The sequence below is a fragment of the Bemisia tabaci genome, chromosome 5 (assembly GCF_918797505.1).
Source record: "Bemisia tabaci chromosome 5, PGI_BMITA_v3".
Lineage (NCBI taxonomy): Eukaryota > Metazoa > Arthropoda > Insecta > Hemiptera > Aleyrodidae > Bemisia > Bemisia tabaci.
The window spans coordinates 51,280,833-51,302,148 of record NC_092797.1 but is presented as its reverse complement, the minus strand read 5'-3'; the positions used below and the strand labels follow the sequence as shown (position 1 = coordinate 51,302,148).

The 21,316-nt window shown below is 37.8% G+C and overlaps 1 protein-coding gene across 1 annotated transcript; it reads left to right on the top strand.

Moving 5' to 3' along the window:
* Positions 1 to 10,791: 10,791 nt before the first annotated feature.
* On the top strand, positions 10,792 to 20,929 carry LOC140224683 (uncharacterized). Its single transcript, XM_072300908.1, has 11 exons — positions 10,792 to 11,474; positions 12,990 to 13,140; positions 13,521 to 13,592; positions 13,992 to 14,063; positions 14,313 to 14,384; positions 14,842 to 15,095; positions 16,362 to 16,495; positions 17,198 to 17,457; positions 18,206 to 18,331; positions 19,298 to 19,418; positions 20,832 to 20,929. The coding sequence occupies exons 1-11, from the start codon at positions 11,204 to 11,206 to the stop codon at positions 20,844 to 20,846; spliced, it is 1,548 nt and encodes a 515-aa protein (XP_072157009.1). The 5' UTR covers positions 10,792 to 11,203; the 3' UTR covers positions 20,847 to 20,929.
* Positions 20,930 to 21,316: the final 387 nt, after the last annotated feature.

Here is a 21,316-nt window from a genome sequence, read left to right as displayed (position 1 = left end):
TAATCTACAAGAATTAAGCATCAAACCACGGCTCAGTGACCAGCGCAACTGCGACCCATTGAAACGAAGGTATGCTCTTTTCGTGTTCAAGCACCCGAAATCGACGATTTCGCCGAATGCGTGATCGAACGGTATACATCTGGTTTCCCTTCACACTGTTAAAAAAAACGGAGTGAGACTCAGCACAAGCGCGAGTAAGAACGGGCCCTCACTTCGCCGGACCGAGGAATCACTCCGACGGAGAATCGGCTGGACGGATTTTGGGTGCCGTACGCATAGAAATCACTCCGACGCCGGACGGATTCGCGGGAGCCGCAAATTTAGGGGTTCGCAGCTAGGGATGGTGGAAAGGGGTTAATTGTGGAAATACTTTTTGAAACCATGAAAAATAAAAATAATGAATCCAATAGTACGTGATTTAACCGATTTTGAAAGTTAGAAATTTTCTACCTACCTTGGGAATTGAACCCGGGACCTACCTGACACTAACCGACGACCCTACTGATTGAGCTATAGCGAACGATGCCTGGGAGTGACGCAAAAACGGTATTTAACGTCGATTTGAACGGGCCGCTATGATATTTTCAATCTACCTGGATTTGTCCGTGTATTTAGTTTACTTTACTATATTTTTTAACTATATTTTATCGTTTTACTTTGTTTTATTTCCTTGTCTCTATTTTTTCTTCACTCTATTTTATTTTTTCAAGCACTTCATTTTTTTTTCTTTAATTATTTACTTCTCATTCCTTTACTTTGTTTTATATTTACTGTGATTTCTTTTAATACTTCATCATAATTTTTGGACTTCACTTTACTCTTAAAATTCATTCTATTCTTTAACATCATTTAGTTGTTTCCCTTATTTTATTTTTTTTCTTCATCTCCTTGCTCCCTCTAATTATTTACTTCAATTTAGTCTTTGACTTTATATTTTATCAAATATTTGATTTACTTTATTTTATTTCTTTTCTATTGTCTCTGTTATACCATAATTTCGACTATTCTATTATTTCCACTATTCTATTATTTTTTCTATTTTTTTCTCTTTAAATTTTTCATTTTCATTCTGAGAGTGGTAGGCTTAAAGGGGAGAGGAGACAGTATATAGCGCTAGTGCGAGGGAGAGAAGGTGCGCGTGACTCCGGTGCGGAGTGCTTTGACTACACATGCAGCCCGTCTCAGCACCTACGCGCTGAACCGCACTCGCGTGTTCATTCTCACTCCGGATTTTCCGTCGGACGGAATCAACGATTTTTAACAGTGCACTTCAGCATCTTGATCAGGCAATTTTATAGGCTCGAAAGCGGTAATGGTTGCTAGTTTTAGTTTGATGACTATTTTTTTTCATATTTAGCATAGCATTGACAGGACCAATATACACGAACAGGATGGCAATTAAGTTCAAGACATAACGACAATTTCCTCTATTTCCCAAATTTTGCAATTGGCTCTGAACAAACGTTTACAGATATTATTTACGCATTATCTTATTTATAATTTGACGTTTCAAAAGGTACAATCCCTGTTAAGACCTGGACCTCGTCATGCGTGTATCGTAAAAAGGGTCTTTGAGCTCATGTCAAGACGGAGATAGTCCCTTTCGATTTACACGCGGCCAATGGAGAATTTGCAAACAATAATTTTATTGCTTCATCTGAGAGTACTTAATGAGCTGAGTTCGCAGTATTTTTCATAATTTTTTTTGCTGACAAGGAACATTGGAGAGAAACAGATTTAAAATCGAGAACATGTACCACCTTATGACGTCATCTGGCGGCATGTTCCAATCAAACACATGTATTTTAGCAGATTACGTTATTTTGTCATATTTTCTCCAATAATTGTCTAATTTAGAATCCAAGGATATCCTCGTACTCGATTTTCCTGATAGCATAATGGAGATGTTGCATGCGTGAGGAATTTGCGATTTGACTGTTGCTTCTTATGTAAAAGTTCGCGAGAAACACGATGGTGCCACTGGTTTTCTCTGAAATCAACTCCCAAGTTTAAAAAAGCTCTCAAGTTGAGGCCAAAATGGAGGGGATATACCACCCTACCCTGAGAGTCCACCTCTACATCAAAACAAACTCTCCATGCAAACATAGGGAGCAAATGCATTAGCAGGGTTGCCGTATTTTCAGTTTTGGAGTCCCCAAATAAAGTGGCAACCCTGCTAATGTATTTGCTCCCTATCTTTGCATGGAGAGTTTGTCTTGATGTAGAGGTGGACTCTCAGGGTAGGGCGGGATATCCTTTCCATTTTGGCCTCACTTTGAGAGCTTTTTTTGAGCTTGGGAGATGATTTCAGAGAAAACCAGTGGCACCATCGTGTTCCTCGCGAACTTTTACGTAAGAAACAACAGTCAAATCGCAAATTCCTCACACATGCAATATCTCCATTTTCAAGATGAAATTCACCAAATTTTAGACACCTGCAAATTCTATATTTTGCCCTCTGAATCGGTCTGGGCCCTACTAAACATATAGGTTCATATTCAGGGTTTGTTCTGCAGGTGGACTTACGCGATTTCTCTAAAGCCATGGTCCAGTCATCCCAATTTCGAGTGTCGTATAAACGTCACCGCGGGGACTTTCTAAAGCCCGGCCGTCTCTTTCTTTTCGATGTCGGGGACCCGAAAAACACGCCCTCCGCCTCTGCGACCCGGGCGGCCCGCGATTTAGATACCGCTCAACGTTAAAACCGCTTATCTACACGGGGCCCCAGCGGTGAGGGTACGCGGTTTGGCTCGGCCAGGAGTTTTGATGTCTGGCCCGCGACATGATGAGTTGCAACTCTCGGAGCGATCTCTCGAGCGAACAGCTCTCCCTGCCCACGCAAGGACCGACTCTCAGGATGACAATCTCTGTCGTCCTCGGTAAAACCGCCTATGTGCGTTCAGATGTTGTCAAATGTTCTGAAATAAATTATTTACTCCTGAGAAAAATTGCGAATATTTTTCCTTGAAATATCCGGGTAAACTCGATGCGAGGACGAAAAACAGCCCCTGAAAATTTGAAAGAAAAATACTTCGAAATTGCCCGCCGTCTTAGTATTTTAGTACCGAAAATTTGGCAATGTTCTGAGGTTCCTAACGCGGTTTCTCTTTGGTCCGGCGGATCTCCTGTCGAGGAGTTGAACGCGGTCAAGATGGGTCGGCAAGAAACTTTTCCGAAATTTCTGCTCGTAAGTCGTAGGTGCTTGTCTTTTGACAGCGAGCTCTCGACCGAAATTGCTCTTCGCTCGCTTTGTATTTTACAATCTTGAGAGATGCGGCACTTTTGGCGCCATAATGGGCCAGTTGCGCTAGTCACAGAATTTTGCGTTTTGACCATTTCAGCTTATAGATTAGCGAAAAATAATAAGATTTGTCCCAACACCAAATTTCCATGTCCAATTTTGGAGGAAATATCGCCTCCCAAAAAACATGGCGTTTGATGTCATCCACCACAGTGGTGTACACTGTGGTTTATTCAACCTTGGTTTCTTTTCAGTGGTGATTCTTGCAGATCGGCAACACTATTTTTCCTCCATTTAAAAGTATGTATGCTTTGCAATGTATCGATTGATCTGTCATTTAAACATATGGAAAAGAATCGATAAACAGGGTGTTTGCAGCGAACACCGTAATAATCGATTCTTTACCATAGCTTTAAATTGGAAAATATCGAAAATCGATCATTCACGCCACGCCACTGCAGCTTGCCTCACTTAAATCGATATTTTAATGACTTCAAATGGTGGAAAAATAGTGTTGCCACTTTCAAGAATCGCCACTGTTTCAGTCTCATTTAAGTCAAGCGTATCACTAATTGAAGGAAGAGTCGATTTTCCGGGAAATTAGGAGGGTGGCGGAAAGAAACTGAGATCATTTTCGACTTTACGAGCAAATATTAAGTGAGCAGGAGTAGCATTATCAAATATCCGAAGAGAATAATTTTCCGTGCTTCCAGATCCAAAACAGACGGATGCGCGGATCAGTTTCACATAGGTGTGCATGAACGAATTGAATTATCCCATTTTCCCGGGAAAAACTCGATATCAGACATACGGGGAAATTTTTTTGGGTCATTATTCAAGACATTATATCTTCCGTAGCATAGGCTGCTAAATCCGAAAATTACCTTGACTTGTGATGTTCATATTCCAGTTTCCCAGAGAATGAAGTTTTCTTAAGATAATCCCGTTTTGTGCGGAAAATCTCTATTCTCCGAAAAAGGGTGAGTGTAGAGGAAAAACTGATATTATTTTTGGACTCGGCGCTAAAAGTGGCACCAGAAACAACAAAAATATCCTCAGCTTTTTGGGGGGATTTTTTTTTTTTTTTTTGGGGGGGGGGACCTGTGAATAACCCCCAACAATACCCCCCCCCCCAACCCCTGCAACAATAATTGAGAGACTTTAATGCCTGGGTAGAAAAGTCAACTGGTAAGATATTAATTATATATCAGTGGTTTTGATCATTTTTGTTGACTAAATTATCATTGTAACAGATATTGACAGTGCTAAGGTAAATTTTGTTGATTTTTCAAATTTATGAGTCATTGAACAAACCCCAGATATAATTTTAAATTGTTATTCCATGGTCAGGGATAACTAGAGCATTCTCCACCGTGACAACTGATAAGTTTCTCTAGTCTCAGAGCCTTGTTTTTTTAAGTCAGATAAATTAGCAAGAAATAACAAAAAATGTGTTCAAACATGAAGTTTCCATGTCAAAAATTAAAAGAGACACCGCCCTTCAAAAAAGACTGCTTGTGACGTCATCCACCGGAATGGTTCATACCATGGTTTCCTTCACCTTGATTTCTTCTGTGTTTTAAGTTGAACAGCCTGGGCAAATGTGCACATCGATATCAAATTGATAAATCTAAGGAGGAAGAAACCATAGTATGCGCTACCGCGGTGGATGACGTCATACGCCGTGTTTTTTGAAGAGCCATGCCTCCGTTAATATTTGACGTAGGGACTATGCAGTTGATAAGATATTATTATTTTTTGCTAGTCTATAAGCTTGAACCATCATTTGGCGCCAAAATCAGTCAGGGGTATAGCCAAGATTATTATACTTTTTGGCTCTGACGACGTATTCATCACCCCACAGTCCTAAGTCTCGACGTGCCTTCTGATGACATTCGCGGAATGTTCCAGTATTGTGCGCCTTCATCTGTGCTGACTGCAATACCACTCTCTAGTCCGCTCTATTCGACTATCTGAGTTGTATTCTGCCGTGCTAGGGAAGAACGCCGTATGAAAATTCGAGAGTTGCCAAATTTTCTTCGATTAAATGTTTAATTTTGAGGAAAGTTATTGATATTTTTCCTTGAAACTTTTAGGAACTTCAGGTGAAATTGGGAAAAAAATTATCTGAAAAATTGGAGGAAAAGTATTTACAAATTTTCCCAAGAGTTCGTGTATTACCAAAGGAAATTTGGCAAAGCCTGCTGAAGGTTCTTACGGCGTTTTTCCTTAGCAAGGCAGAATTGCACTCAGACTAGCTGTTTTTAAAGCTGTCTTCTCCATCTCATTCTATACAATGGACACTTGGCAAAAAGTAGAGACAACGTAAGTGCCCGTTTCAAACACACTAACTAAAAATTAATGTTTTTATTCGACTTTAAAGGGATGATTGGGAGAGAAATTTACTGAGTTTTGATTTGAATCACTTGTAAAACTTTCCCGAGCTGAAAGTACTGCTGTAAAGATCGCTATTAAAAAAATGTTGATCGCGTCTCGATCCTAAAGGTCAAAATCAATGGTCGTCAAAAAAATTACAGTTAAATCTGCGTCTGTATGCCTATTTAGATCTGTAACTCCGCTCTCAAAATAGGGCCCAGAATTAAATTAGCTATGAATCTCACTTAGAGATTTTTAACTATTTGAACTAAACTTAACTGCACTCTTTAAGCTGAGGTGATGTAAATATTTTCTGATGGTGGATCTTTCCAGTAATATATTCCGTCGTCCTAATATTGTTTCTTCGGATTTTGGGCTCCTAAAATTCCACCTACGATTCAAATCCTACTCAGTTTACATCATGATATGTCTATGATATGTCATTCAAATGTGTCATTCAAGAAGTTAGTAATGGCAACTCAGGTGCAATTACCTAGACCATAAACCTCACCGACAAAAGGGATGCTTGAAACCTCCGCGAAATTTGAAAACGATATGATATCTCTGAGAGCTTCCTGAAACCGATTCCCTCATTTTTCCCTAATTTTCTCTACAATTTTTTATTCCCTGATTTTCTATACAATGTTTCATTCCCTGCTTTTCCCTACAATGTTTCATTCCCTCATGAATCCCGCTTTTCTACGGTCCTAGACACTATGATTTACATAAATTAATCATATTATTCACAACTTGCCATCCATGCGTCTCTATTTGGTCAACGATATTGAAACTTATAGAAGCTGCAGAAAATAGAAGCGAGAAACTATTATCCAATTGTGTTCACTACACAAGCATTCAAACATACATAGTTGCAACCAATTTACACCTCCCCGTTTGACAGTTTCTTAGGCCTGAACACATGCGAGATACCCTTGGCTGGGGCAGGTTGCAGGTTTGCAGGTTGCTCCTCTTTCAGTCTTTCCCTTCTCTTCGCGATTCGTCGGACAGAGTGAATAAGTTCCAAGATTTACGCATAATTATGCAAATTTTTCCGGGGCCTTCGTATACTGCGTACGAGGGCAGTTGGAGGTCTGCTAATTGAAAGTTTGCTTGATTGTGCAGGCTTCACTGAACTCAGCCGATTATTGTACCAGATGTTTTTCTAAGATAAACATTACGGAAGGGAAAAATATTCAACTCCAATAATGATTTTGCAGTGCACCAGAACAAAGCTATCTTCTGGTTGGCTAGGCTGCAGGATGATTATGGAAGTGATAAACAAAACGAAAGACGAGGAAAACAAAGGAAAAAAGGAGCCATTCCATTGGTTGAAACGGTTAGTTTTAATAGAATTAGGACAAAAATGATGGAAAGCTGACTAAAGAATCTCTCGTGGGTTGCCTGTAGTTTGTCTATTACTACCTTCTCAAAATCTATTGCAATCACCCGCTCCCAACAAAAGGGTCCCCCTTCAATTTTCCCTTTGTGTTCTTTGTCTACTGCTCTGACTATGCATTTCAAGAATCGGCCCACTAGCAGTGTTCAATTTAGTTGAATCAAAAATTGAGCCAGAACATGATTTAGTTGAGAGAAGACTTCACAAGTCGGAACTAACTAAAAATTTTCATCGTATATAAATTGGCACTGAAACGATCCTTGATCGATAAAACAGTGTAAAAGCGATACAAACAACGGGTGATCTGGAATCATTAGTTGACGGCCTGCCTTAAAAACCTCGATAGGCGGTCAAATTCTGGAACTACTTCCCATCCGAGCGTTGAAACTTATTAGTCCTAAAATCGTTACTATGGATTAAGACCATGCAGAAATTTTCTGTGTGACAAGGAATGACGAATAGTGGCAGTGACACTCCATTTTGATCAAAGAGAAATGTTGCAAGTGATGGCCATCAGTCATAGAATAATCTATTTAGATCGGAATCGGTTCGGGATTTGATCGTCTTTTGAGATCATAACTTCATTCACAGAAGCATCGGTGAAAACTTGACGGATCTCCAGGATTAAAGTTCTGTCCATTCTCCCTATCTACACTGAAAAAAAAGATTGGTAGAATTTACTATTTCTTCTCTCTGAATTTTACACAGCGTCAATTTAGAGTCAATTCAGCCAGAAAAAAGGTAAACGTGAAGGAATGGTAAATTCTACCAATCTTTGTTTACAGTGAAGGTACTTTAGATTATTCCAGGTTTATAGTTGTTCCAACCAAAAATTTGGTACTTTCAACAGCCTAGAAAAAAAACATGATCCAATCAGAAACGAGTCCGAAACACCTTAAATCTCGCAAAAAAGGAAATCTTGTCAATCAGCATCTCAGAACCAATCGGTTCATCGCAAACGCAGCGGTGTGGATTGCCACAGAGCTTAAACCAATAGGAGCTCGCGATGACAAATTGCGAGGCGTGACAGTGCATACGAAACAATACGCTTAGCGAGTGCTGCGGCTGACCCTTTCATCATCGAATCGTCAGCCGCTGCGTTTATCAGGGCGCCCAATCGACACTCAAGAGCAACTAATGAGAATTAATGACGGCCCGACTCTTTCCGTCTTTTTCAGTCGGCGATTTTTCTCTTTCCCATTCGATTAAGCATCAGGAAACGCATATATCACCGGCAAAAAGGCGCCCGGCCGAAGGTCACCTACCGCAGCTTCTAAAAGCCAATAAGTCCAATTCAAGATGCGCCCTGATAGACATGAAAACAGTACCGTTTCGAGGCTCAACTGAGAATGGTCATGTTTCCTTTCGGAAACTACTCATTCGCATATGGCGGTTGCCGATGGACCGAACTGCTGTGCTCAGGAAGAACGCCGTAAGAACATTCGAGAGTTGCCAAATTTCCTCGAAAAAAACATGTATTCGTGCAGAAAGTTTCGCGTAGTTTCCCTTGAAATTTGCCGATATTTTAGATTAAATCGCGAATAAAATTGTATGAAAAATTTGAGAAAAAAATATCCACAATTTAATCGGTGAATTTAACTTTTATCGAAGGAAATTTGGCAATGCCTGAAGTTTCATGCGACGTTTTTCCTTAAAACGGCGGCGAAAGAGTCGCGCTTTCCGCTTCGATTAATTCGCGGGTCGCTCCCCAGATGGCAGTAGCGCTGCGTTTGCGTACGCGGCGGCTTTTAAGTTGGCCGACTCAAGGTAAAGCTGGGTGATATAATGATCTCTTCGGTCCGGCCTGTTTAATATTCGCCGGGTTTTATTTCAATTGAGAAACGGCCGAGTATGTCCGAGCGTCATAAATTAGCAGATTTACCCGCTGAAATGTGCGATAAAGCTTTGAGTAAGCGCGGTAGCGAGTGGCTATGATTCAGTTTGCCAGTGTAATTATTTATAGAACACGGACTGCGGGACCGTAAGGGGAAATCAAGCTCTGGTTTCAATTTGCATGCCCCCTTTTTTAGCGCTCGACTGATAGCGAGTGCATTTTGCATTCGACCCACTCTACTGGTATACTTGGATACGAGTACTGCAAGGAGAAAAAAACCTCGAACGCAAGTACTGAACTTCAGTTCATATCCAGAACTAAAGTTTCCGGGCGAGATTACAAAAATGATTACTGAAGAAAATTACTGAAAAAAAATCTCGGTGTATTTACTAAGAAAAGGGTAAAATTACCAAGAATTCGGGGTTCTATTTGGACCCAGTTTTTTCTCGGTAAAATTACCATTTATGAAATTGATAATCTTACCGAGAAATCGCGGTAAAATACTTAGCTTACCAGTCTGTCTTGGTAAAATTACCAATAATTGGTAAAAAAAGTGAGATGGTAAAGGTACCAACGGACCGTGGTAAAAACGCCGAGAAATTTTTTTCAGTGCATAAGTTTCCAGTCCTAGGAACTTCAAGTCAGGCAACCGAAGTTTTTGATGAATAAAACGAGTCTTATTATGGCAGACGAAAACTTCGGTTACTTACACTGAAGTTGAAGCGTTGGGTGAAGAAAGGATATGTCTTGGTTACGGTGTTTCAGGACCTTAAGTGCTAATTTACCTCTAGAGAGGCAACAATCGGGTGAATTTTCTGAAATTTTGAGTTTGCAGCATTGTAAAATCATGAAGAATATGTAGTAAAAGTCACAACGAATTGAATACATTTGCTTTGAACATAACGGATGAAACGGTACAGGAGATCTTGAGACACCACAACCCAAGAAATTTCCTTTCTGCACCCAGCACTACAGTTCCGATCTCAGGATTGAGAACTTCAGTAACTTGGACTTGAAACTTACGTGTTCCAAAAGAAACCGAAGGTTTTCTCCGTGGGCAGCAAATTGCATAATTTATTCTTGTTTTTTGGTATGCTAGCTCAATATCAAGATGATGGAAAAAGTATATTCTACCTGCAGTGCTCACTCTTTGTACGCTTAAAACCATGACCTTACCTTACCTACTTCAAAATCCCATCCTGCTAAAACAAGTTTGTTTCATTTTACAGCTACGGCGAAATATCAATGATGCACGTCTATCAATTTCTTCCGTCTTACAGTTATAAGGGGAAGATACCACTATTCGACCACGCAGGAGCTCGTGTTGCCTACACTAAAAATTGAAGGCAAACTGACAGAGCGCTGAAGTACCTTTTCTCCGTTTGGGGGTGTGTCCAAGTGAGTGCTACTTTAATTACTGTCGAAATAAGGAACAAAAATTTCAAAATCAACGAACATTGTAATGCAATGTCTGAAGGTAGTAGCACCGAATATATTGAAATTTGGAGTGTAGCCGAGTGCTGGAAATAATGTAAAATTTCTTTAAAAACCTTACATTTTATTAACAAACTTAGACCAGGTCTAAGTTTGTTAATAGAATGTAAGTTTTTTAAAGAAATTTTACATTATTTCCAGCACTCGGCTACACTCCAAGTTCCAAAAATGTTCATTTCCAATGTTAGATTCGGTAGCCAAAGTCCCATTACATAACTGGATAATTCTCCGAAATACCGAGCTACTACACCGTGTGCGTGTGGTCATCTTTTAACAATTCTTGACATGAATAGATCCTGAAGGTTGTTGGCTTGAATTAATTAAGTTCACTCAAATTAAGTAAGACGAGGGGGTAGGGGGACTCCAAACATTCAATCGAGCTCACATCCGTAACTATCCAGGTTAACTAGCAAACAAAGGCACCCAACAGAGGGATCTCAACGAACTGGGGGGCGAACGCGCACCAATTCAGTCTTGTGTCTTGCTCCGCAAATTCAGTTCCACTATCGCGAGTGCCGTATTTTTACAACATGCTCACGAATACAGAATCGCGGATTGAATGAATGTGTTTAGATACGTGAATTACTTTGTGATAATGAGCGATAATTTTTGCTGCATTTTAATAAATGTTACTTTGTTCCCGTTCGATTTAGAAAGCGCGTTTACGGATCTGAGAGGGTGTGCAGCAAAAAGAATGAATTCTAGAATGGTCGAAAAATTATTTCACGACTATTTAAAGGAGAATCAGGAACTTAATGTGGCTAGCTCGTTGTAAATGTGATCCAGCCTGTGGAAAAAATATTGAAAAAAATAGTTGGCCTTATTATGATGTGATCACAGAGCAATAGTAAACTCCCGAAAAATGAAACTGGTGCGCGCGCTCTTACTGAAATTATTTTTACAGCTGTCGATCGATCAGTTGGAGTCGGCGGAGTACGGGCGACCGTTTTTCGGGTACACGTCCGACGATGACTTCTGCCACATCAACGCGTGCGATGCTCTGCAGAAGATCAGGGAGGAGATGGCCAGTGCCACGCACACCACCCACCTCGCTAAGGATAAAACCACCGATGATTCAACGGAAGTTCAACTTGGAAAGCTCGAGAGACGTCTCCGATCCGTCGAACAAACAGGTGAGCTTTCTTCTAAATTCACCAACAGCGTCATACGACAGTTTGTTGGAGTTTCTTTTGACAGCGTGCGTTAAAAATTCAGCATGAAGCTGAAAGTCTCCATACAGAGGGGAAAAGCTCATATGAGCACAGTTTTCCCTCAAAGAGATACGCTGTTTGGTGCACTGCTCTGAGAATTGGCCCAACAAGGCCGAAACGCGTCTGCAGTTGCTTCCCTGGATGGACGTAACTATAGTGTTGCACCAAACAGCATATCTCTTTGAGGGAAAACTGTGCTTTTTCCCTATGAACTTTTTCCCTCTGTATTGAGATTTTCAGCTTTATGCTGAATTTTTAACGCAAAATTGTTATTGGCAAAAAACTCCAACAAACTGTCGATGACCCGTGCGTCCACCGCAATCAGTTTGTGGCTTCATACGACTTGGACGTATTTATGATGAATCTCTGGGGGAAAAAAGACCATTAAAGTGCAGATCCTTAAATTTGACAAGAAAAAATACTCTTGATTCAATTGGATTTTTGCTCGGATTAAAAGGAGATCCGCTTGGATTAGGCGGCTTCTCTCTCGATTCAAGCAAAAGTCCGATTGAATCAAGAGAATTTTTTCCTGTCAATTATTTTAAGAGTCGGGGCTCTGGACCCAAGAGAATTTTTTTTTTCCAGTTAATGTAACCATAAGCTTAACAATGAGCTACTTTCTTTCAATTTATCTGAACGTGGTGACTTTCCGTATACATAGGTGTCGCTGAAATACCGTTTTTCGAACATCTTTGAAAGCGTTTTCTGTAAATTCTGTCCAATATACTTTCAAAACGCATGCTCTTCATAAAGTCTTGTCTGGATTTTGCCAGAATTTTTCCAAATATTCCAGAGGTTTGCGTAGTGAGAAATATTTTTTTTTTTTTTTCAGCTTTCTTAAAATGACTAACGAAATATTCCCAGTAATTTGAGAATATTTTTAAAATATTTTATTTTCCTAGCTGAAAGTACTGACATTACATTCAAAGCAGAAACGTCGTAAGTCGATTATTACAATTTGAAATGGAGAGTTGATGATTTTTCCAACGCGCGTTAAAATTCAGTATGGAATTGATATTCTCATTTCAGATTGAAAATTTTACGGAGGCAAATGTTAACTTGCGTTGGCAAAATTACCGACTATCTTGTCCAAACGATTCGTCCGTCGCGATCCACATTTTGTTTGCAAATAACACTGTCCATAAATCATGTTGTCTAAATCCATGGTGGAAAATATCCAAAGAGCGTTTCTTCTGATGAATTTGAGAATTCTCTCAGTGGTATTGGAATATTTGTAAAATATTTCGTTATAAACATTGAGCATTTCAAAATTTTTCATGGGCTCTTCGATTTTGTCTTGATGCATGATGTAATTGTCTCACCAAGAAAAGAATATTGATCTCGCAACATCGAGATTAATTGTGTTGTTTCTTTAAAAAGATTCTGATCCTATTTGGTATTCTATTTGGAGTGTCCAAATTTGATTTTCAACTTCAGTTTGGAGTCGGAGCACAGACGATGAACGATGGTATCGTTGTTGTGAGGGTCCTTGCAGATGCCGTCCTGAGACGCACACTTTAAGCTGCTGGAGACAAGAAATAGATGAACTGCCCGCCAAACAAATTGTACCCGCGGATATAAGAGTCATGTAAGTGGTGAAAGTCAAAGCTCACTTACACTTCCTACGAGGCAGGCAGTTACCTTAATAATGAACTACCATAATAAACTTATTGCACAGGCACAGTAAAGTTTAATTAACAGATTTTTTATTGTTTGAAATTCCAGATTTTTATAACATGTCTTTCCATTCCTCAACTAATGCAAAAAAAAAAAAATGTTTAGGATCAATTTCTATGTCATGTTCATCAGTCATGAATGTATAATGTGAAACTGCATGTACGAATAATTAAACAATATTTTAATTATTCGTAATTATTGTTGTAATTATTAATAATAATTAAACAACAATTTACCTGCCGTATCTCTAAAGCCAATGATGTCAGATAAGTTTGTACGTTTATATTTCAGAGATCTTGGAATCAACCAGATATCATCACTGCATAAAGATGCATTTGACGGTTTCATAAGACTTACACAGCTGTGAGTACAATAATTTAATTTTCTTTTTACTCAAATATTATGCAGTTCTTAATTACCGTTATCGAAATATATTCTAGACAGAATGAATTATTTTAAAAACCTTTGGGGAAATGTTTCCATTATGTGACAGTTTATCAAGTTGGAGGATGTTTTGATTAGAATAAAATTGCAACAGTGATGAGAACATTTTGCCTACATGAATAAATCAAAGTCATCTAGTCGGGCTTCCTTAAGAAAACAACTGCAGAATTTATGCAATTTGCACGTCACGGCATCATATCATGCACACGGTGCGTCTAACTCTAAAATCAAAAAAGCCCTAATAACATAACTATCATATTTTTCTTGTCAATGAACTACGATATTTACTAATACCCTTTCTGACCACTCCTTTTTCAGGGACTTGTTCGACAACCACATAGATTTTTTACCATCAACTTTATTACAATCCTGCGAAAGCTTGGCACACTTGTAAGTTCATCCGTTTCTACTCTAAAAAAGAAAATGATCATTCATCCTATATGATATTTAATAAAATGCACGTCTCTTTAGAATAAAGTACATGGGTGCATACGTACATTTTTAGAACAATAGTAGAAAACACTCTTAATATATATAATAAGCTGTATTTCTGTAAAATACATTGCTAACTTCTATTCTATTGCTTTCTATAAATTGCTAACTAATGCTTTATCTGATCACGTTTTTCTCTTTTTGTAGGAGGCTGCATCGGAATAGATTGGAGGAATTACCGAGAAAACTATTCCTCAGGAACATTCATTTAGAAACCATGTATGTACCTTGGAGACTAATGATTCGTTTTAAATTAAGTTATTCAACACATATTCAGTCAAATTGTTCAATTTTATGAAACAAACTACACTTCTCTCGTAGAAAGCTGTTGTCACAAGTAGAGAAATACTCTTTTGGTACTTGCTTTGAGTTTGCTTAAAGTTCACTGAAAACGCGAATAAACCTCTTACTAATGCGAGAAGAAAACTAAAAGCTGAATGAACTGTTGACATGGAAAACGTACAATCAGGTAAAACAAGTAAGGAAATAATTTTATGAAGTTTTAAAAATTCGACTCACAGTTGGATGTGTGCCTCCTCAAAATATGAGATCAAATCAGTAGATTTTCTTAACCTCACGAACAATTTTTTGCAGCAAGAAGATATTCCACTCATTTATTGCATGTATACGAGATTTCGAGAAAAATATTACATTAATTACATTTCTTTTTACGCAGTGATATCTCATTTAACTCACTACGATTGCTCCCGGAAGCATTGTTCAAGGGGACAAACAAACTGACTGTGATTAACCTTGCGAGCAATTTGCTGGAGGCGATTCCAGAGACGTTATTTCAAAATTTGGACAAGCTCGAAGAGTTGGACTTGTCAGCTAATCTCCTGTCCGAGTTTAAGCCTGGAACGTTCAATGGTCTGATAAACCTTAAACGACTTAAGCTCCAGGACAATCAAATCAATCACTTACCACCAGGTATTTCAAATTCACAACGTATAAAAATCATGAAGTAAACATACATACATACATTGCTCATTAAAGTGCACGTTCATTTAACAGGGTGTCTAGTTTTTTTTCATTTTGAGAAATCCTGATGAAATCCTGATTTTTCCTTATATTCGACTGCGAAATCCAAATTTCATGATTTTTCCAAATCCTGATCAAATCTTGATTTTTGACGAGAAAAATGTAACTTCACAAAAAAAGCTCGAAGAAGAATCCGATCCGACAGCTGACTTTTCTCAAATCCTGATTTTACGACGGATTTTTCCTCAAATCCTGATGAAATCGGGATTACATCCTGATGGAATCAGGAAAATCGGAAAAATACTGATGCTAGACACCCTGCTTTCATTTTTATTCGGATTGCACTACATATGGAAAGTAGACGATATGGGCCCTGGCATTACCTGTCGTTCAACTGTATAGGTAATTCCCTTGAGGGAATTAAAATTACTGCATGATATCAATTTAGCCTCGTTTTTGTCGACAAGAATGGGAGGGGTGGGGTCTTTTAATAATCCTACAAAATTGACAACATTTGTCCGTTTTAATGCTCCTAGAGCCAGTACGGTGCGATGAAGTACAGCGTTTTAAGTAGGTAAATATTTGAACACAAGACAGCGCATTTTGCCTACACGATTGAACGAAGGCTCCCGATGAAGCTGCAGCACTCTGATGACAAACTTTTATTTTATGGCTGTTGTATTTGAAGAAAATTTAAAAATATGGTTTTTGTGATTCTAAAGGTCTCCAAATTATAAATTCATTGATTTGTTGAGAATTCCTTTCACAAGAAAGCTGAGCCCCCTGGCTGCCCCGCTCAACAACAATATTCTGGCTTGAAATTCTACTTAAATGAATTCATGAATGAATTAATGAACATTTTTTATATGATTACATTACATTATAATCTGTACAAGTTCTGGAAAAATCACAAAAAGTTTAAGGTATAACGTTGTTTCGATTTTTGGCAAAAATTAAGATATGACGAGACTTTTGGTAACAAGAATTGCAGTTATACCCATTCTCATTAAATCCATCCAATATCCTATGAGATGTTGGACAATTACATTTTCATTTATCAACGAAAAATTTGACGAGAGCACGTATGCCTTATCTGGATAGTTCATCATTTTATTTCGGAAAAAAAAGTTCTCGATTGAAGAGGAGAAAATGTTAAAAGCAAAATAAATTAATAAAATGAAAATAAGCCGCAGTGTTTTTTCCCGGATGTTTCAGGAATATTCAGTGAGATCAGATTCCTCGATTTATTATCGTTGAGAAGAAACAGGTTGACTTTTATTCGTCCTGGTTTATTTGACAGTCTGTCATTATTGACGCAGCTAGACCTCGCTGGTAACTGGATTGCCACGGTAAGGTTGATGAAAATAATTTTAAAGCAGTGCAAATATAATTCCATCTAATTTCTTCCTCTTGAAAGTGCTTCAGAATGAAGACGACCATTTTTAGAGATTAATAATATTGACTTTTCAAACTTAAAAACAGATAATGCGGTCGGTAAGGTACAGCGTGGTAAATATACTTCCCGAAAGTTTTGATATTAAAATCATAAAATTCTTCATTAACTTTCTCACCTGTTCATTGTTTTGAGAGCTGTCTAAAGCTCATATGTCAAATCCGTAACAAATTAGAATTTGGATTCTTCTTCCTTCCACATTATTATATACAAGGATTATATCCAAATACACATCATCACATGATTTCGAGTGAAAAAATCGACTACATCTTGACCACAGCTTAGAAACGTTAATTTTGCCTCGTTTGACGCAAAATATACCACGAAATTGGCCTTCTCAGAGCATTTTAAGGTCAGAGAACGACATTTTGGAGGATTTGAGGAGAAAATCAGATAAAGTCGGTGCTACCGGTTTTAGAGGCATTTGATTTAAAAACATCATTAATAATGCATAATATGGCTTGATAAATGTTGATCCAATTTTTATCATAGTGCTCGAAAACGTTTCTACTTCATGGACCATTCATGACTGGCTTTACAGCAATAATGGATTTTTCTGATGAACATTTATTTTAACGGTGTTTTTTTAATGTTTTAGCTCAGTGGCCAGGAATTCTTGAATTTAAGATCAGTGAAGGAGTTACACTTAGGCCAAAACTTGCTGACCGATTTACCCGATGATATTTTTCGGGAGCTCATTTCCTTAGAGAAACTTATGTTGTTTTCAAATAATCTGCAAAATCTCCGAGAAAAAGCATTCACTGGGCTCACAAACCTGACAGCTCTATTTTTGAACAACAATCTGCTCAAACTGATGGACGAAAAAGTGTTTAAGCCATTACCACACCTCAAAAAATTGTTAGTATTCAATGATACAGCTATTTTCGTGGAATTTATATTTAGGTATTTACTTGGTTGGTTCATTGTACAAAACGAGATTCAATGTCATTTTACTTCAATTTTATTTTTTTTATTTTTACATCGTAAAAGATACAATTTTATCAAAAATACGACACTTTTACTGACTTTTTTAAACACAACAATTATGATAAAATGTTATTTCAAAGGGAATTTGTTATACCGTTGTTAAAAACAAAAATAATCTTATTTCTGATGTCCCACAAAATTTCATGAACAGGGAATTTGAATGATGAACAGGACTTTTCGAATGAATAATATAATAATTAGGATAATAGTTTAACAAAACATATAAATTGCAATTATAAAATAAGCTAATTAGCTTTTATCTCAAGCCTGTGTAGAAGTAAAAAGTTTACAATTAATTTCGGCTTAATAATTAAGGCTTTCGCGCCTTCATGCAGGTTAGTTAAAACCAAAAAGAGGTATATTATTGTTAATAATAAAAATGAATTAGTGTCTAACTAAAATTTTAAACGATTGTGAGATACGCTTGAGCCATGATTTTATTGTCCCCCTTTTAGGTTGAACTGTTTTTTTAAAACGATTACATTTCAGTCAGATAATGTTGATGCTAAAGATTGTGCTGAATTTTGGGAAAACAATATGCATTATGTGGAGAAACTATTTGATGACCTCTGTTTTCACTAAATTCTTTAAATGTAGTCTCATTCTCTTCTGGTTTTAGGCAAATCGACAGCAACAAATTCCAGTACCTCCCAACCGACTGCCTAGATTACGTTGGAGAATTACAGTCACTGAAACTGGCTAAGAATCCGTGGCATTGTGATTGTGCGATTCTATACCTTGCCAGGTAACTCATCACAACTCTTTCCTCTTCTCCCATGATAACAGTGAGATTGTTCATTATTCTTACTACATCATCATCGGTTAGGAAAAATCAAAACACATGCATGGAGCTTAAAAAGATAGCTCTAAACATAAATTGCCTTCATACACACGTATGGGCAAAATGCGCACCCTGGGGTAGAAATATTTATCTAATCAAAACTCTTTACAGCTCTACGATCAGGTATAGACACTGAGAAGTTTAGACAAATCGTCGCGTTCAAATAATCGTTCTTTGAGTAGCATGTTTTGCGTGAGCTCCCAATGAGGAAATGTCTTGTAATGCTTTAATTATTGCACGAGAATTTCTTACTGCTTCATCTGAAAGTCTTAGATGAAGCAGTAATCTAAGAGTGTTGTAGTGAGCTGATTCCGTAATATTTTTTACAATTGTTTCTGCTGTGGGAAACAGTAAATAAATTGGTTTAAAAGGGAGAAAATGCACCGCCATGTGACGTCATCAGGCGGCACTTTCCATTTAGACACATGTACTTTAGAAAATTAGACCATTTCATCATAAATCACCTGGTAATTAGACTGCAATAAGCAGAAAGGAACCAAGCCACATCAGCTTTTGCCAAACTTAATTGGGCATTTTAATTTTTTACATGAAAACGGGCGTGCGGATGTTTATGTGCGAATTACTGTGAATTTTTTGCATAGTACCAAGCAAATTCCTTAAAATTTTCAAAGGAATCCGCACATACTTTGTCTTTTGAAAAATTAAATTGCCCAGTTAAAGTTGACAATAGCTGAAGTGCCCAGGTTCATTTCTGCTAGACGCGGTCCAATTGTTCAATTTAGGATCCAAGGATGTACTCGTGCTCGGTTCACTCGATAATTTCAGCTTAAAAAATGAAATTCGTTACATTTCAGACACCTGTAAATTTCCAATTTAACATTTTCTGTATCATATTTCTAAACTTTGCAGATGGCTGAAAAAGAACAAGCCTAAAGTTTGGGACTCGAACCCACAGTGCCGCGGCCCAGGGGACCTCGGAGGAAAGCTCATCGAGGAGATGGAGTTCGAGGACTTGTGCGACGGGCAATGGGCAAGTATGGTTAGGTTAACACCCCGAGTACCTATAAAGTGAGCCCCAATTCGACAGCACCTGAGCGACAATGGCAAGCAATCCCAGATATCTTAAAAAAAAGAAATAGCTTTAATCCCAGGGAAACGATGTTCCTTCCTATTTTTTATACCGACTTTTTTCTTAGTTTTAGATTTTGTACTTATTTTATACAATTAAAATATCCTAAGTTATATGGACATGCGAATAAATTTTGTGCTCACATTTATAAATACTTGACGTTATTCCAGAAACGACCGAAATAAATGATAGAAATAATGCTCATTACTATACCATGGAGGGTTCACACAAAAAAGTTTTGGAAGACCTAATGATTCTTTAAAGACAAACATTTGAATTTCACCTAGAACTAGTGTGTGGAAACCGCTAGCATGCATAGATCAATCAGGTGTTTTTCAAAGCTCGTATGCTGACCGTAGGCAAAAATTTGTCTCTGCAAATTTTACGAAGGTGTCCATTTTCAATCTCTTGGCATTGGGTATTATATACATCAAAATAGGGAGACAACTGAAAAACTTTTAGAGAGGTAATTAAATATGTTCATTTTACGGCTCATGTGAGGTAGATCAATAAAAGAGAAGTTTAGCATTTGTGCGGAACCTGGCCTTTTTTGTGTGTAAATCAGGTGGCTACATACTAGCAAAAAATCTTCACAAAATATCATCAATTTTACGCAGGTAAAAAATCTTGTCATTGCATATTATGTTTAAAGAAGAGTTCATGATAGATTAGTCAATTGTTATCCAGAATGGAAATAAATAACCAGACTATATTATGCTGTCGATTGGTCTCTGTTGAACTTAAACCAGAGAACCTTTGAAGTGAAGATTTTTTAGTTCCGTTTAAAAAATGTCTGCACCTAAATTGAGAATACCCGGAGAAAAATCAAACGTTAACATAAGATAACAACTGCATACAAACATACAGAGATATCCAACGTTGAGAAGAATAGTATGCTACTTTATCTTAGCATGACAGCCAAATCAAATAAGTCGTTGAAAAATATTCGTGTTTGATGGGGAATTTACAAACAGGTATACTTTTCCCTACATTTCAAGGAAAATTCCTGATTTTTCTTAATGTCTCCATCGATAAAACCAATTTTTCTTTCCCTAGTTTAACGGAAAGTACAAAATGCCCCCATGCTTGCGATGAAAAAATAAGCACGTTCAATGAATAACATTTTACACATGTTTGACGAATGATATTCCTTTGCCTCCCTTGTCCTCCTACTTAGTCTTTAGTGAAAAATTGCCATTCTGATGTTTAGGGTTCGTGATGACATTAAAAGGTACCTACGCTTTTACTTTTCCTTATCACTTATTTAAAGACCTATTTCTAAGCTCTTTCATGTAGCTTTTCTTCTGTTTTCAGACGAAACGCTCATGATCGACTTGACGAGTGACTAAATTTTGGACAAACGAGCACGCAGGAAAGTGTATTCAAGCACTGATTACTCTTAGCGTACACATCATATTAGGAGCATTTTTTCGCTCGATTTTTTGTACTAATTTTTTAGTTTTGAAGCACAACATGAATGTTAGATAAAAAAAATAAACTCATCTTCTATTGCTAGATATTCATAAAACTGCTTCTCGTTTTCCCTCATTCAGTTACCCCAATTCACAACTTCATTCGCTTATCCACTCTCGAAATGTGATCCTCAAAGCGAGATGTACCCACCCACCAAAAACGAAGTATTAGACTTTCTGAAGCTCAAAATATTCGCAAAACACTTCTTATGTGGGTTGATTACCAAAATTGACGACCAAAGCTATAGGCAAAGAAGACGACGGGAAAATGGAGCCATCCTATCTATTGGAGCTGATGGTTTTTGTAGACTAAGAATGAGTGAGAAA

Bases quoted from the DNA above. Each gene is read 5' to 3' on its own strand.
- LOC140224683 (XM_072300908.1), top strand. From the start codon at position 11,204: ATGAAACTGGTGCGCGCGCTCTTACTGAAATTATTTTTACAGCTGTCG. The intron at 14,064-14,312 runs GTAAGTTCATCC...CTCTTTTTGTAG, and splicing joins TGCGAAAGCTTGGCACACTT to GAGGCTGCATCGGAATAGAT. The intron at 16,496-17,197 runs GTAAGGTTGATG...TTAATGTTTTAG, and splicing joins CTGGTAACTGGATTGCCACG to CTCAGTGGCCAGGAATTCTT.